The sequence below is a fragment of the Tachysurus fulvidraco genome, chromosome 20 (genome assembly GCF_022655615.1).
Source record: "Tachysurus fulvidraco isolate hzauxx_2018 chromosome 20, HZAU_PFXX_2.0, whole genome shotgun sequence".
In the NCBI taxonomy this organism is placed as follows: Eukaryota; Metazoa; Chordata; class Actinopteri; order Siluriformes; family Bagridae; genus Tachysurus; species Tachysurus fulvidraco.
Window position 1 is genome coordinate 21,978,674 of NC_062537.1, and position 13,469 is coordinate 21,992,142.

At 38.4% G+C, this 13,469-nt stretch overlaps 2 protein-coding genes across 5 annotated transcripts in view; both read left to right on the forward strand.

The window, feature by feature from the left end:
• Positions 1-13,469, forward strand: part of adamts6 (ADAM metallopeptidase with thrombospondin type 1 motif, 6) — a 351,012-nt gene that overhangs the window by 271,050 nt on the left and 66,493 nt on the right. The window lies entirely within an intron of this gene.
• LOC113653006 (galectin-4-like) lies at positions 4,984-9,171 on the forward strand. Of its 3 annotated transcripts, XR_007138755.1 has the most exons (7): positions 4,984-5,128; positions 6,315-6,513; positions 6,589-6,702; positions 6,881-6,982; positions 7,146-7,234; positions 7,604-7,717; positions 9,057-9,171. XR_007138755.1 is itself a non-coding variant. In XM_047804503.1 (6 exons), the coding sequence occupies exons 1-6, from the start codon at positions 5,073-5,075 to the stop codon at positions 7,611-7,613; spliced, it is 570 nt and encodes a 189-aa protein (XP_047660459.1). In that variant the 5' UTR covers positions 4,984-5,072; the 3' UTR covers positions 7,614-7,907. The 3 variants fall into 3 exon arrangements, 2 of the variants coding, with proteins under 2 accessions (XP_047660459.1, XP_047660458.1); XM_047804503.1 differs by lacking the exon at positions 9,057-9,171 and having other exon boundaries at positions 7,604-7,907; XM_047804502.1 differs by lacking the exons at positions 7,604-7,717; positions 9,057-9,171 and adding an exon at positions 7,325-7,588.

The following is a 13,469-nucleotide window of genomic DNA, read 5'->3' on the forward strand; positions in this document are numbered from 1 at the left end:
TTGATCTTATGCAATGTGCCTGTCAGAGACAGAAGACAATGGAGACAGAGATCATGTAAAATAACAGAGTTTATTGACAAAATGTGGAGAATGAAGTGAGCGAGGGTGCAACAGTGCAGGTGAAGCTCCAACACACACACACACACAGGATCACTGGAAGCAGACCCACGGGGATTAGATCCTTGGATGGATGATGAACTTGGGGAACTACTGATAGAGAGAGATAAAGAGTCAGGTTAGTAGACACAGCGTGCATAAGCAGCTAGCGTGTGTCCTTTATGCAGTGCGGTAATGATGAGTGCCAGGTGACGGTGATTAAAACTCAGGTGATGAGGATCTGGTTTGCTGTGTGAGGGGAGAACCTGGCGATTCCGTGACAGTGCCAATACTAATCATGTTAAAACTTCCACAAAGCCTTTAGCATTAGAGATGCTTTCTTTCATTAAACCTAGTAAAATACCATAGGTTGTAGAATTAGCAGTCTTAGCCATGCCAGTTTTAAACCCTATCAGACTCAGAATTATCATCTGTATCAGAACAAGAAACTCTTCACTACATATTAGTTGTACTCACAAGAATTGCTTTTCACTTTGTCATTTTTCAACATCACATAGTACATCAAAACATACAATACAACAACAATCCAACAAACAATTATGGATTAGATAGGCATCATAAGTATAACAGCATTTATGAATACATAGACATTGTGAGAACATTTTGATTCCCTAGATCTAGATAACACTTAAAACTAATTAAAACATAATGATCATAGTCAAATAAGTGTCAGTCAAATAAAGACTATTTTGACTATGTACTACTACTGAATAATTCCACCAGTATATTATATTATTATTGTAATTAAAACCCTAATTGTAAAGCATGTGAAAAGTCTGAGAGAAAAGGGTGGATCATCTTCCACGATTATTTGCTTTAATTGGTAGAGAATTCCTCAGGTGATCGAGCAGGCTATAAATATCTGACAATCTACAGATAAAATTCAGGAGTTTTTTTGGAGTCTGACACTGACTAAAACCAAAAACTTTTACAGTCACCTTTACTGAGCCAATTTTATTGTGAGACGCAATACACCAGGTGAGCCAACTCTAGCTATTTATGTTATAACTGGTACTAATAGTATCATTATGTGATTGATCTTAATATGAAACCTCTAGTAGTGCTAATTATAACAATTTATTTTTCTTGTATTTTTACCAGCTATGGAGGCCAAAGTCATTGAAATGGCAGCACTAGGAAGGGCTTTGCACCCTGGCATGTTGTACGACTGCCGCAGCGATTCCATCATTCCAGGTAAAATGGCACAATTTTTAACTATATACAAGTGTTGCTTTACTGCTACATAATGGCAACCTCCATCTTAATACACATGTAAATGTTAAGTTTCAACAGTAAAACATTAAAATGGCCCAGAAAAAAAATAAAGGAAAAAAAAGATTGCCTGTGTGAGCAAAGTTACTGAGAATCAATGATCAATACTGTTCTTTAGACATATTAATGTAATTAATTTAATTAATTATTGTAAACCTCTAACTATGCCAGAGATTTCAATCATATATTCTTATTAAGGAACATCATTACATTTTTATCAGTATTTTTGTTTTTTTCAAACTTGAGTAAGATTCTATTGATTAATATCAGATGAATATCAATGATAAAAATTCAGACCCATGTGCAGGCATAAAACATAAAAGTGGGCTTTATTTATTAAATATCAAAAGGCTGGAAACACTAAGAACACAGAAACAATTTAAAAACACAAAGTCACAAAACAAATCACAGAAAGCAAAACAGACACAGAGACAAAACCAGCAAAAAACAAACACAAGACAACAGGATTAAATAAATAGGGAGGGCAATTACTGAAACACAAGGGACATGTTTGCAAAAGCAAAAGCACATGGCACAAGACAAAGCCTGCCAGAATGTCCCCTAGTGTCCAGGAAGGGCATTGTCGAAGCCTGACACTGTTTGGTGATTAGTTATTATACTGATTTTCTTAATTACAATACAGTGACAGCGACGTGACATACGGTTAAGTACAGTGACCCGGACTCAGAATTTGTTCTCTACATTTAACTCCTCCAAAGTGCACACACACACACACACACCGTGAACACACACCCAGAGCAGTGGGCAGCCATTTTTGCTGCGGCGCCCGTGGAGCTGTCGGTGCCTTGCTCAAGGGCACCTCAGTCGTGACCGGCCTGAGACTCGAACCCATAACCTTCGGGTTACAAGTCAGACTCTCTAACCATTAGGCCATGAATGTCCCCAATGAATGAATGTATTCCATTGTCCTAAAAAATTTCTTTGGTGTATAGCTGTTTGAAAGCTAGATAAATTAGTTCAGGATTGATGAGATGAATGACAAGATTGTACCTTTTAAAGTGATTATTAAAATTATCAGGATTTAATTTTTTAAATATAAACAGAAAGTAATGTTATATATTGATGTACTCATCATCCTCTTAATTTGGCCCTGTTGGTATTCGTGGGATTTAAACTTTACTTTTTTCATTTATCCCCATAAAACCAATGTTTAGTTATTTTTATTTATGCTGGTTTATTATGCAGGTGTGTAATAAGGTCACATTTCTTCAATATATTTTATTTTACATCTGACGTTATTTATTTGTGGATTCACTGAAACAAGTATGACAGAAGTATCATTTGCAGTCTCTTACTTATTTCAGGTATTTCTCTATGGGATAACGAAACAATAAAGAATGGTGTGGTTTCCTCTCGTCAGCCCAAGACAGATCTAAAGTTCACTGCTTCTGACTCTCTCAGTGAGAAAGCTAAACTCCTAGATGTGAGCGCCTCCCTTTCAGCTAGCATCTTGGGTGGTTTAGTGGATGTTGGAGGCTCAGCCAGGTTCTTACGTGATAACAAATCCTCAGCGCGTCAGAGCCGGGTTTCTCTGCAGTACAGCCAAACAACAAGATATGAAGAGTTTACGATGGACCGAAATATCACCTTCCACAACATAATCGAAGATCAAACTGCCACACATGTTGTTACTGCTGTACTGTATGGAGCTCAGGCTTTCATGGTGTTTGATCTAATAGCCAATGAGAATGAAGACAAAGAAGAAATTGAGGGAAACTTAAATATAATGGTCAAAAATATTCCTTTTATTGATATTGAGGGAGCCGGAGGTCTAAAAATGAGTGATGGTGAAAGAAAAATGTCTGACAAGATCAGCTGTACCTTTTATGGTGACTATGAACTTGAGCAAAACCCCACAACATACATAGAGGCCCTGCAGCTGTACAAGGAGCTGCCATCTCTGCTGAGGAAGAGGGAAAATGATGCAGTACCAGTGAAGGTTTGGCTTTATCCCCTTGCACATTTGAGTAAAAAAGCAGCTTCCTTAGTCAGAGAAATTCCCAGGATGCTGATCACTAAAACAGAATCCTTACTGGAGGACCTGGGAAATGCAGAGATTCAATGCAATGATCTAATTACAAACACAACAATAAACGATTTCCAGGATGTGAGACGAAGGCTGAAGACATTTCAGGATTTTCTAGGAGTCTACAAAATGATGTTTGTTAAATCGCTGCGTAGGCTCATTCCTGCTATTCGGGGTGGAAAGGTGCAGGAGCAGGCCTTAACAGAAATCATAGCCATTCATCAGAAGTCTCCGTTTACAGCTGAGAAGCTTAATCACTGGCTTGAGAACAATCAGAGTGAATTACATCTGCTTAATCTCTATACCCAACAACTGAGCGGTGTCCCTGTTCTAAAATACTCAGCCCTGATGAGCAGCATTCTCATAGATCCCAGTGTTGATAGTGTGGTGTGCTTCTGCTTCACTTCTCTGAAATATGAAGACCCATATTTGTCAATTCTAACTAAATTTTTAAAAGTAGATGAGTTTGAAAACCTGATAACAGTTTCAGAGCCAGCTGAGCAATTGTGGTTCCAACGTCCTGAATTAAATGAGAAGATGAAACACAGCTTTTTTCTCTTCAGGAGTTTCTTCCAAGCTAATAAAGATGACACACAAATGAGGTTTGTCATTGTGTCAGTCTCCGATCCCTCCAATCCTGGAATCTCTATCCGTCTTTATAAAAAAGGGAAAATGGTGGACAGTGCATTTCAACCTGTGTCCAAACCCCCTGCACCCAAGGTAAACATTCAGGACAGAAATATAATCCTGAAACTGCAGAAGTCCCCAACCGGATCAACAGAGCGGTTTAGAATGGAGTACAGAACAACACAGGTCTCTGATTCCGAAGCGGAAAAATGGGAAGTCACAGATACTCCAGATGTTCAGGAGAACTTTACACTGACTGACGTTAAGCCTGCAAACCAATACTGGGTCCGCTACAGAGCTATTAGTGAAGTTGGAGTGAGTGAAGCCAGTGATTCTGTCCTCTTCTTTCGGCAAGGAAAATTAAAGTTTTCTGTGGGCCAGACTTGGGTCAGTTAAGTTTTTTTCTTACAATTTCTATTCATGCATGTACGATTTTTGACCATTCGTCATTTAGAGTTTAGCTGAAAATTTACATATTTGTCTGTTAAATGCACATTTGTTTTTCTACAGAACTGGGAACGTTATTCCATTATTACTGAACTAAGGACCCAAATGATGGGTAATTTGACTTCAAAGTGGAGTCCCTCAAACATCCAATCAGAGGTTATAAGTTTATTGAACAACCCTGTGAGTAACAATATTTATGCTTAGGATCAACAGTGCAATAAACATTATCCCCTCTGTGTTGATTGAACAATTAAAATCGTTACCATTAGACATTGCCATTATTTAGTTTCTTGCGGTCCCTGGGTTTAAATGTCATAGGCCTTAAAGGGCATCTGCCAAATGCCATAAATGTAAATGCAGTGTGAAAAGAAAAGCATTTCTTACTTCTCATAGAGCAACATATTACTGCTTTTCTAGAACGTTTGTGTTCTAGAATGGAGCCTTTATATAGATTGAAACTGCCCATATATGTCATTTCCATTCATCATGGGTTTATGGCTTCTAATGGTTCATTGCTTACTCACCACAGAAACTTCCCTGTTATACTGAAGTCCCTGGAGGGATGAAAATAGGAATGGCTTTGTGCTTCCAAGGGGTTCTTTTTGAAAGGGACAGACCGTAAGTATACATGACCCATGCTCGCTCTCTCTCTCTCTCTCTCTCTCTCTCTCACACACACGAGTCAAGAAGCTTTTATTGTCATTTCAACCTTAAATAGCTGACGCAGTACAGTGAAATGAAACAACTTTCCTCCAGGACCATGGTGCTACATAGAACAACACAGAGCTAATGACTGAAAGCAAGTCAAGTTACAGCCACATCAAGTGCAACATGTGAAAATAGTGCAAGACAAAAGACAGTTGAATGTAATGAACGTTGTACAAAACATTGTGCAAGTATAGAGTAGTAAATGTTGTGCAAAAGAGAGATGGGACACAGAAGAATAGGCACAGAGATAGGATTAGAGAAGGTTACTTGTGCAATTTTAGTGCAGCAGAAAGTCAGTGTAAAGGAGAAAAATGAATAGTTCCTTCCTTTAAGGGGTTGTAGGTTTGCTTGGGCAGAAATACAGGCTCCAAGCCTAGGCAGCAGGAGGGGGACGGCAGTGAAAAGGTGAAGCAGTCCTCTCCAGGAGCATAGTGTAGGCTCAGCCGGCAATCTGAAGTCCTGTATCAGCTGGAGGTTTCTGAAAAAGAATATCAAACAACATCCATTAGTTCCATCAGGCACGCCCCCATAGCTCTCCCTAGCCTGCTCTCCCCCTGGAGGGTGAATGCTCCAGCGGCGCTGGCCATGATGCTGAAGTTTGAGAGATCGTGCTTAGCGCCGCTGGCCAAGGTGTTGAACCGTCGATCGCAATTTGGTGAGTTATTGAAATTTGGTGTGCAAAGAATGTGCAAAACAGCAATTTAAAGAATTGTGGTGTAAATGTCCATGATAGAGGTAAGAGAGACTCCAATAATCTTCTCAGCTGTCTACACTATCCGCTCAGCTGTCTACATTATCTTGCGATCCAAGATGGTGCAATTTCCGAATCCCTCTGTATAATGCAGTCAGGATTGAACTTTATGATGTGGTTCAATCTGTGCATTGCTAAACAGTCGTGAGTCAGCAGAGTGAACAGCTGTGGACTGAGGACACAGCCCTGAGGGGCACCAGTGCTCAGTGTGGTGGTGCTGGAGATGCTGTTCCCGATCTTTACTGACTGAGGTTTCTCTGTCGCATAGTAAAATAGTGAAAAACATAGTATACCACAGTGAAAACCTCGGCTAATAACTATAACCAACTTTACTTTTCTTTACAGATTTTTCTTCAGTCTTAGAACTGGCCCCGGCGGTAATGATGACATTGCCTTTAATTTGTCACTTCATCCCAATAATTATTCTGAATGCAGAATAGGCCAGAATAGAAGTTGGGCAAATTCAGTAAAATATTTCGGGTGCCCTTTATCCAGAGGATCACACTTTGTTTTCTTCATCGTCATCACTCAAAAAGCCTACGAGGTATGGGGATTAAAAAATAAGTGGCGACATACAAGTAAATAATATAAGCGATGTTAACTAATTTCTTCTTTTCAGGTGTATCTAGATGGCCGGAAGTATTGCTCATTCAATCACCATATACCAGTGGACAAAGTTAAGGGGATTCATATTTATGGCTTTGTCAATATAAATAGCGTGGGTTTTGTTTCGGTAAGTCATGTTGTCAAGGCTCCAGTTATTTTGTAGTGGATAGATTTACACTGTACAGGGTTTTGGTACAGTGTAAGGTACAGTGCTTTTAAACAACTGTAATAAAAATTTTAATAAAAATAGACATTTTATGGATAATTTTGTTAATGCGTATTCTTTATACTTTTCATCTCTCCAGAACTGGAGTGCATCTTCCTTTGGTAAAGAACAACATTCTGGCATCCCACAGTGGGAGCTTTCTAACATCCAGTCAGATATCAAATATCCTCTCTGTAAACCTGTAAGTAATATGCACTTCAAAATAAGTTTATTATCCTGTGAATAATCACATATATATTAATAAAGCTATAAAAAAAAGTACAACAAAGGAACAATAAAAGATTATGATTAGAAATACTGTTTAGCCTTCACAATAATGCTAACATGATTTATGACTCAAACAGAAACAGCCCTATTTGTACCCAATTCCTGGAGGGTTAAAACCTGGATTGGCTTTGTTTTTCCAAGGAGTAGTTCCTTTAGGATCCAAGGGGTATGCTCTCAAAATATTGCACACAAAAACTTTCACTTTTTAATTTTATTTATAGTCTTTAAAAGACTGAAACTTACATATCTTTTTCAGCTTTGAAATAAATCAAAAGGTTGGGCCACATGAACATGATGAAAACATCTTCCAGTTCAAGACTGACCTATCAAGTGTGGTCTATAATAACTACCATAATGGTGCATGGGAGCAAAAAATGTATAAGGAGGATCCCATATTTGTTGAAGGGGAAGCCTTTGATATCTTTATGCTTACTACACAAGGAAAATATGATGTGAGAAGGAAAATGTGTGGAGAAACAGTTTAATTAAATGAAGTCAATAACATGACATTAAATCTTTTCTTTTACCTGTTTAGGTATTTGTAAATGGACGTTGGATAAGTAAGTTTAAAGAACAGATATCAATAAGAAATGTGTCCATAATTGAAATCACTGGAAATGTCTTCATGAACACATTTGCCATTATTCAGGTAAGTCATTGTCATATAGTTAAACAAATAATTGTCTTCTGTGAAATAACTTTGCTGTAATGTTTGCAAGAAAAAAATTTTTTGAAATTATTCTAAGAATATCATAATTAAAATGAAACCAAATTAATATAATTACAATTCAAACATTGAATGTGTCATGACGCGGGGCAGGAAGCGGACCCAGACGCAGGATAGCAAAACAAAACAGGGTTTAATAACAAAGGGAACACGAAACATGACTCAGACTGAAGACAAGACAGGACAACAGTAGATTCCGTGCTGCACAAGGCAACGCGGCACAATTAAATACATGAGACAATCATGACACAATGAGGAGCAGGTGTGGTGACAGGAAGGAGCAGACGAAGGCCGGGCAGACACGTGACGAGAAACAAACAAAACTGCACGTGGCCAAAGTCCGAGCTGAATCATGACAGAGCCCCCAAGGCGCGACTCCCGACAAGGTCCGGGGGGTGGGGGGGGGGGTTAAGGCACACGGCGAAGGCAGGTGGGGGGAGCAGGGCCACCTTTGTGACTGACACTTCCTGGGGCCTGTTGGTGGCGCTATACCCGGGACTCACAATAAGCACATCGATGCGATCGGAATCCTTGGCTGAACATACACACTGCGTGTCATCACAATAAGACATTTTTTACTTAAGACATTTCCTGTTTCTCTGAATTCGCCACAACTTTGTCGCCTCGCCATGGCAGCACCGTTCGAGAAATCAAAAATCCCTTCAGAATTTAGCAAGTGCAATGTCTCTGCATCATGTTCACCATGTTTGATGTCAATCGCATGAATCCCCTAGGACTATTTAAAAGTTCACCGCATTCAATTATAAAATAATACAAAATGGCCGACTTCTTGTTGTTTAGAGAGCGAAAGTTGTTCGGGTCAATGAGATCTACATGGGTACCAATTCTCGTACATAATTGCCTGATCTGTGCACAAAATGTTTGTTTTTGCATTACAGGGGGCGCTACAGAGCCCCCTTGCCACGCCTGTATTCCAGCCTTTGCCCAAGCCTAGCATCGCCGGACTCTGACGTGTGTGCCAAATTTCAAGAGTTTTCAAGCATGTTAAAGGACCCCAATTGGCCAATGTGTGCCACAAAATATATATATATATATATTATTTATATATAATAATAATAATAATAATAAACCTGAGCAAAAACAATAGGGCTTCGCACCATACGGTGCTTGGGCCCTAATCAATATTAAGTATTACAAGTATTTTCTACTCTACTTCTATAAGTATAGCACTCATATATTAGCAATTAAAGACTATTTTATTCAATAATTAATAACAATTTTTCCTTTTTTTCCCTGTCAGATGGATTACACTAATCTGACCCTTGACATTGCAGCCCTTATGTGAGGATATCACCAGGCTACATCATTTTTTCATTTACTGGTTTGTGCAAGTGACTTAGTGATGGAGATGTTTAATGGTCACACAAGTGTTAATAAAACTTAATAAATAAAACTTCTAACTGTTGAGTTGTGTTTTTGTATAAATAAATTTGTCTTGGTTTGTGTTATTCTGAATTAATGTGTCTGGGATGCTGGACAAACAGATATCAGTAAATAATTTTTAAAATATTAAAATTCATAAAATAATGGAAGCAATATATATGGTATGGTATATTTGGTATATATTCTAATTAGCGGTTAGGTTTTGGAACATGTACAATGACCCCTCCATCACAGGGTCTTAACCTGCGTGGATGTAGCGGGAGCCAAGGATAAGGCACTGGCCGGTGCATGTTATTGCACAGCTATCGCTCTGTCAGACTTTTGATATATTTTTAAAAAATAATAATAACAGGGAGGTGAGCCACTGGAGTGAGTGGGTCAGTCTCCAAGTTAAAGATTTCTTTAGAGAGAAACTAAGTGTGTTCTTTTATTTTTGTTATTTTTTTTAACTTTTTTTCATTGTTTATTTATTTATTTACTTTTGTTAATTTTTTGGAAAAAAATTCATTTTAGAATTACTGGCCTATTTTAGGTTTTTAAACACAAATTTTATGAATTTCAGGACACATCAGCAGTGCACCTCAGGCTCAACGGGTGTTTCGGCCTTTGATCACTGAACACCCTGCTCTGAGGCGGCCAGCCGTAGGTGGATCAAGCCTCGGCTTGTGTCCCATGTCCAATCAGAATTTGACTAATGCTAACGCTAAGTGACTCCTCCGTATGGGTGGAGTCATTGTACTATTTTGCCTGTTAACCTATTTTGTCTATTTATTTATGTACTACTGGCTATAATTTGCTCTTAAAAGATGAGAATGGACATGAAGGAGAGCAGAATGAGAGAGAGCCACTAGACTGAGCAGGTCATCTCCCTATGCCTGACTGGGCATATTACTGCTCACCTACCCATCCTACCCACCATGTGAGTGATGATTAGGCTGGGCAGGTGCGAGTTTGATTTTTGGGGGGAATGAGATGACGGATGTGTTCTTTGGCTACAAGCATTCTACTAACTTTCCCTATCTTATTTTAGTTTCTTCTATTTTTTGTTGTTACTGTTATCACTAGAGGATTGAAGACTATTGTGGCTAACAAACTGCTAATTTGAACGTTTTCTAGAATGTAGTGAGGAGAATAGGAAGCTAATACGGTGTGGGTGCAGTGTGGTGCATGATGGACTGTTGTGTGATTGGTGCTAGCCACCAGTAGAAGACTTAGCCCCATTTAAGGTCTGTTGGCCCCAGACCACCGCCCTGCGTGCTGTCCTAGTGGACCCAGGGAGGCCGGCTACAAACCTTACCCAGCCAAGAATGTCACTTGTTAACACCGCAAGGTTTCCCGAGACATTCTGGCAGGGTCAACGAACAGGTTAGGGTTAGGGTTAGGGAAAAAGCAAGGAACCGGCGCCCCCTCTCGAGGGACCGGAAATGCACGGGCCATCCCCCGGGATTCCGCTCTCCGTCTATCCCCGGGACATGTCTGAGAAACTGTGTTCCGGGAACACAATCCCCGTTTATTGTAGCGGACCTCCGTTGAGCTCTATGGCTCATGATTAACAGGAACTTATCTTTGTACGTGACACTGAAATTGTTTTAACAAAATAAAATAAATTGTTTTTTAATTTTTTAATATTATTTTTTAGTTTTTTATATTTTTTGTTGTTGTTTTTTAATTTAATGAATCCAAAGTAACTAAATGAAATGTTTTCAATAATACCAAAAGAAAAACCAAACCAAAAAAGGAATGATCCATCTAGAGTTAAGAGACATCCCACTTCCAAAAAAACTAATTATCCAGGTGTTTGTACAAATGTACAACCCAATATTATGGGTAGGGCTTAAGGCTGGGGGCTCGGGTTTAAGATTGGAATTAAATTTCAGGACTGAGGGTAAGATTAGGGTTAGTTTTCAGAGTTAGGGATTAGGGTTGGGTTTACAATTAGGGTTAGGGATGGGTTCAGGATAAGGGTTAGGGATGGGTTCAGGATAAGGGTTTGGGTTCAGGAATAGGGTTAGGATTAGGGTTGGGTTTGGGGTTAGGGTTGGAGTTAGGATTAGGGTTGGGATAAGAGTTGGGATTAGGGTTAGGATTGGGGTTAGGGTTATTTACTCTAGATGTTCAATTTCCATCATCACTCTATTCTATGGCGTTCTCCAGTGGCAGAGCATCCAGTTCAATAACTTTTGAAAAGAGGCACACACCACTCCAAAACAAGTTGCTAAATATTTATTTGACCCTAAAGAACATACTGCTCTGTCATATTTTCATCATAATGATAATGAATCTGTCGTTAACTTAAATGGGGTATTTATAAATCAAATCTAAAATAATTGTTCATAAAATATTTTATTTTTTAAAAGCTACTTGAAAAAAAATACAAAATCATGTTTTCATGATTATGTTTCTTTAAAGTAGCAGGAAAGATATTTAAGAAAGAAAATTCTATTTAATTTAAAGCTATGAACAACTTTATATATTTTATCTATACATAATGAGAAAAATAATATAGCTGCTAACAATAGCAGCCTCCAAAATAACTTTAGGCCCATTAACAAATATGAACTATGCATAAATCAACCAACTTAGGCTTACTAACCCATTGTTTCACTTTGAACTTCATAAGTTAAAAATACTCAAAACATTTGAGTAAACTTTTTGCCACAGAACATTTGAAAAACAAACTACATTTTTTATCTTAAGTTTGTAGAGCTTTAAAAAAAAAAAAAAAAAAAAAGTTGGGTGGCACTAAGAGCCATGGGAGCCACCAAGCTTTACTTCAGTGGACCTTAGTTGCACCCCACTCATCACAATGATAATTATGTACAGCTTTCTTGCATACACATCACATTCAATCAGATCTTTAGTTAAGTGCTAGTTAGCAACAGCCATTTGCTCCTCGCGTCTCCTTCAGCTTTGACGAAAGCGCGTTGTCACGCACGCGCACACACACACTTGACTTGAGCTTTTAAAATGAATTAAAAGAGGCTGAGGCAGATGAAGTTCCAGTTCTGCAAAGCTGTAAACTCACTCAGTGCACATATTGTGTGAGTGCAATATAAAATGGATGCTAAATACATAAAGAAAACAAAGAATATTATTAAGTTGGTTCATTCAACAACATTATGTTCATTAGGCTGTGTCATCTTGTATTGAAAACTAAATAATCTAAAAAAATGGTATGTTTAAAGTCCAAACAAAGATTTAAATGGAATGAGCTTTTAATTGAGACAACTTAGCTCATTCTGCAGAATCCTTTGGGTTTTTTTTTGGGGGGGGTAGTGTTCATATAACATGTGAGAATGTACCTCTGTGGGAGGTACTTCTATCCATTCAGGACAAATTGGAGCAATCATCTGATGAACAGCAGGTGTTTCTAATTGTGTTTAAAAGCAATTAAACCAAACCTTTAAAATACTGTGAAATACAGTGGGTTCTTTCAAGCAAATCCATAGAACATGGGACGCCTCAAGAAAGGCCACACACGGAGGAGGGCAGACGTATGGGCAGAAGCGGGAGGAAGAGAGACCATCGTACATCAGTTTTTAAAAGCTGATGTACTGAACAGGGACCAGGGTTATTCCTCTAACCTTTGGTCAGATCTCTCCTCTACGTTATTTGGCGAGAACACCAGACAGAATCGGCATTGGTTGTGGGTCATATGGACAAGAAACAGAAATGGTGTTAAGGACCAAGTAGCCCTTAACAGTCCATATGACCCAACAACACTGGAGCCAGGAGACATGCCAAAAGAAGGTAAATTATTTTGTCTGCCTCTATAATTGTCATCCAACAGCAATTGTATATAGTGGAGTCACAACATATTACACTCTAAAAACTCCTAGGTTAAGAACAACCCAATTTGTGTTATTTTGGGTTAAATTCAACCCAGCAGTGTAGTCATTTTTAACTAATAGTTGGGTTAAAATAACCCAGCGTTGGGTTCGTCCCTTTTTGACCCAGCGCTGGGTTATTTTAACCCAACTATTAGTTAAAAATTGACACCGCTGGCTTGAATTTAACCCAAAATGGGTCAGAAATTTGTCATTAAAATAATTAAGGTTTAAAATAATTAATGAATTAATTTCTAATTGTGTTTAAAGCATTTAAAAAAACCTTTGAAATACTGTGGGTTCTTTCGAGCAAAACCATAGAACATGGGCAGAATTAAAAAAGGACACGCACGTAGGAGGGTAGATGTATGGTGTTAAAATGAATTTTCTTTATGGTAATTAATTTTTGTGCTTATTTCATTTTCTTTCTACATTTCTCTTTC

Excerpts from the sequence above, each read along its gene's own strand:
- LOC113653006 (XM_047804502.1), top strand. The coding sequence starts at position 5,073 with ATGAAAATAGGAATGGCTTTGTGCTTCCAAGGGGTTCTTTTTGAAAGG. Across the intron at positions 6,514-6,588 it reads TCACTCAAAAAGCCTACGAG|GTGTATCTAGATGGCCGGAA; the intron begins GTATGGGGATTA and ends TCTTCTTTTCAG. Across the intron at positions 6,703-6,880 it reads ATAGCGTGGGTTTTGTTTCG|AACTGGAGTGCATCTTCCTT; the intron begins GTAAGTCATGTT and ends TCATCTCTCCAG.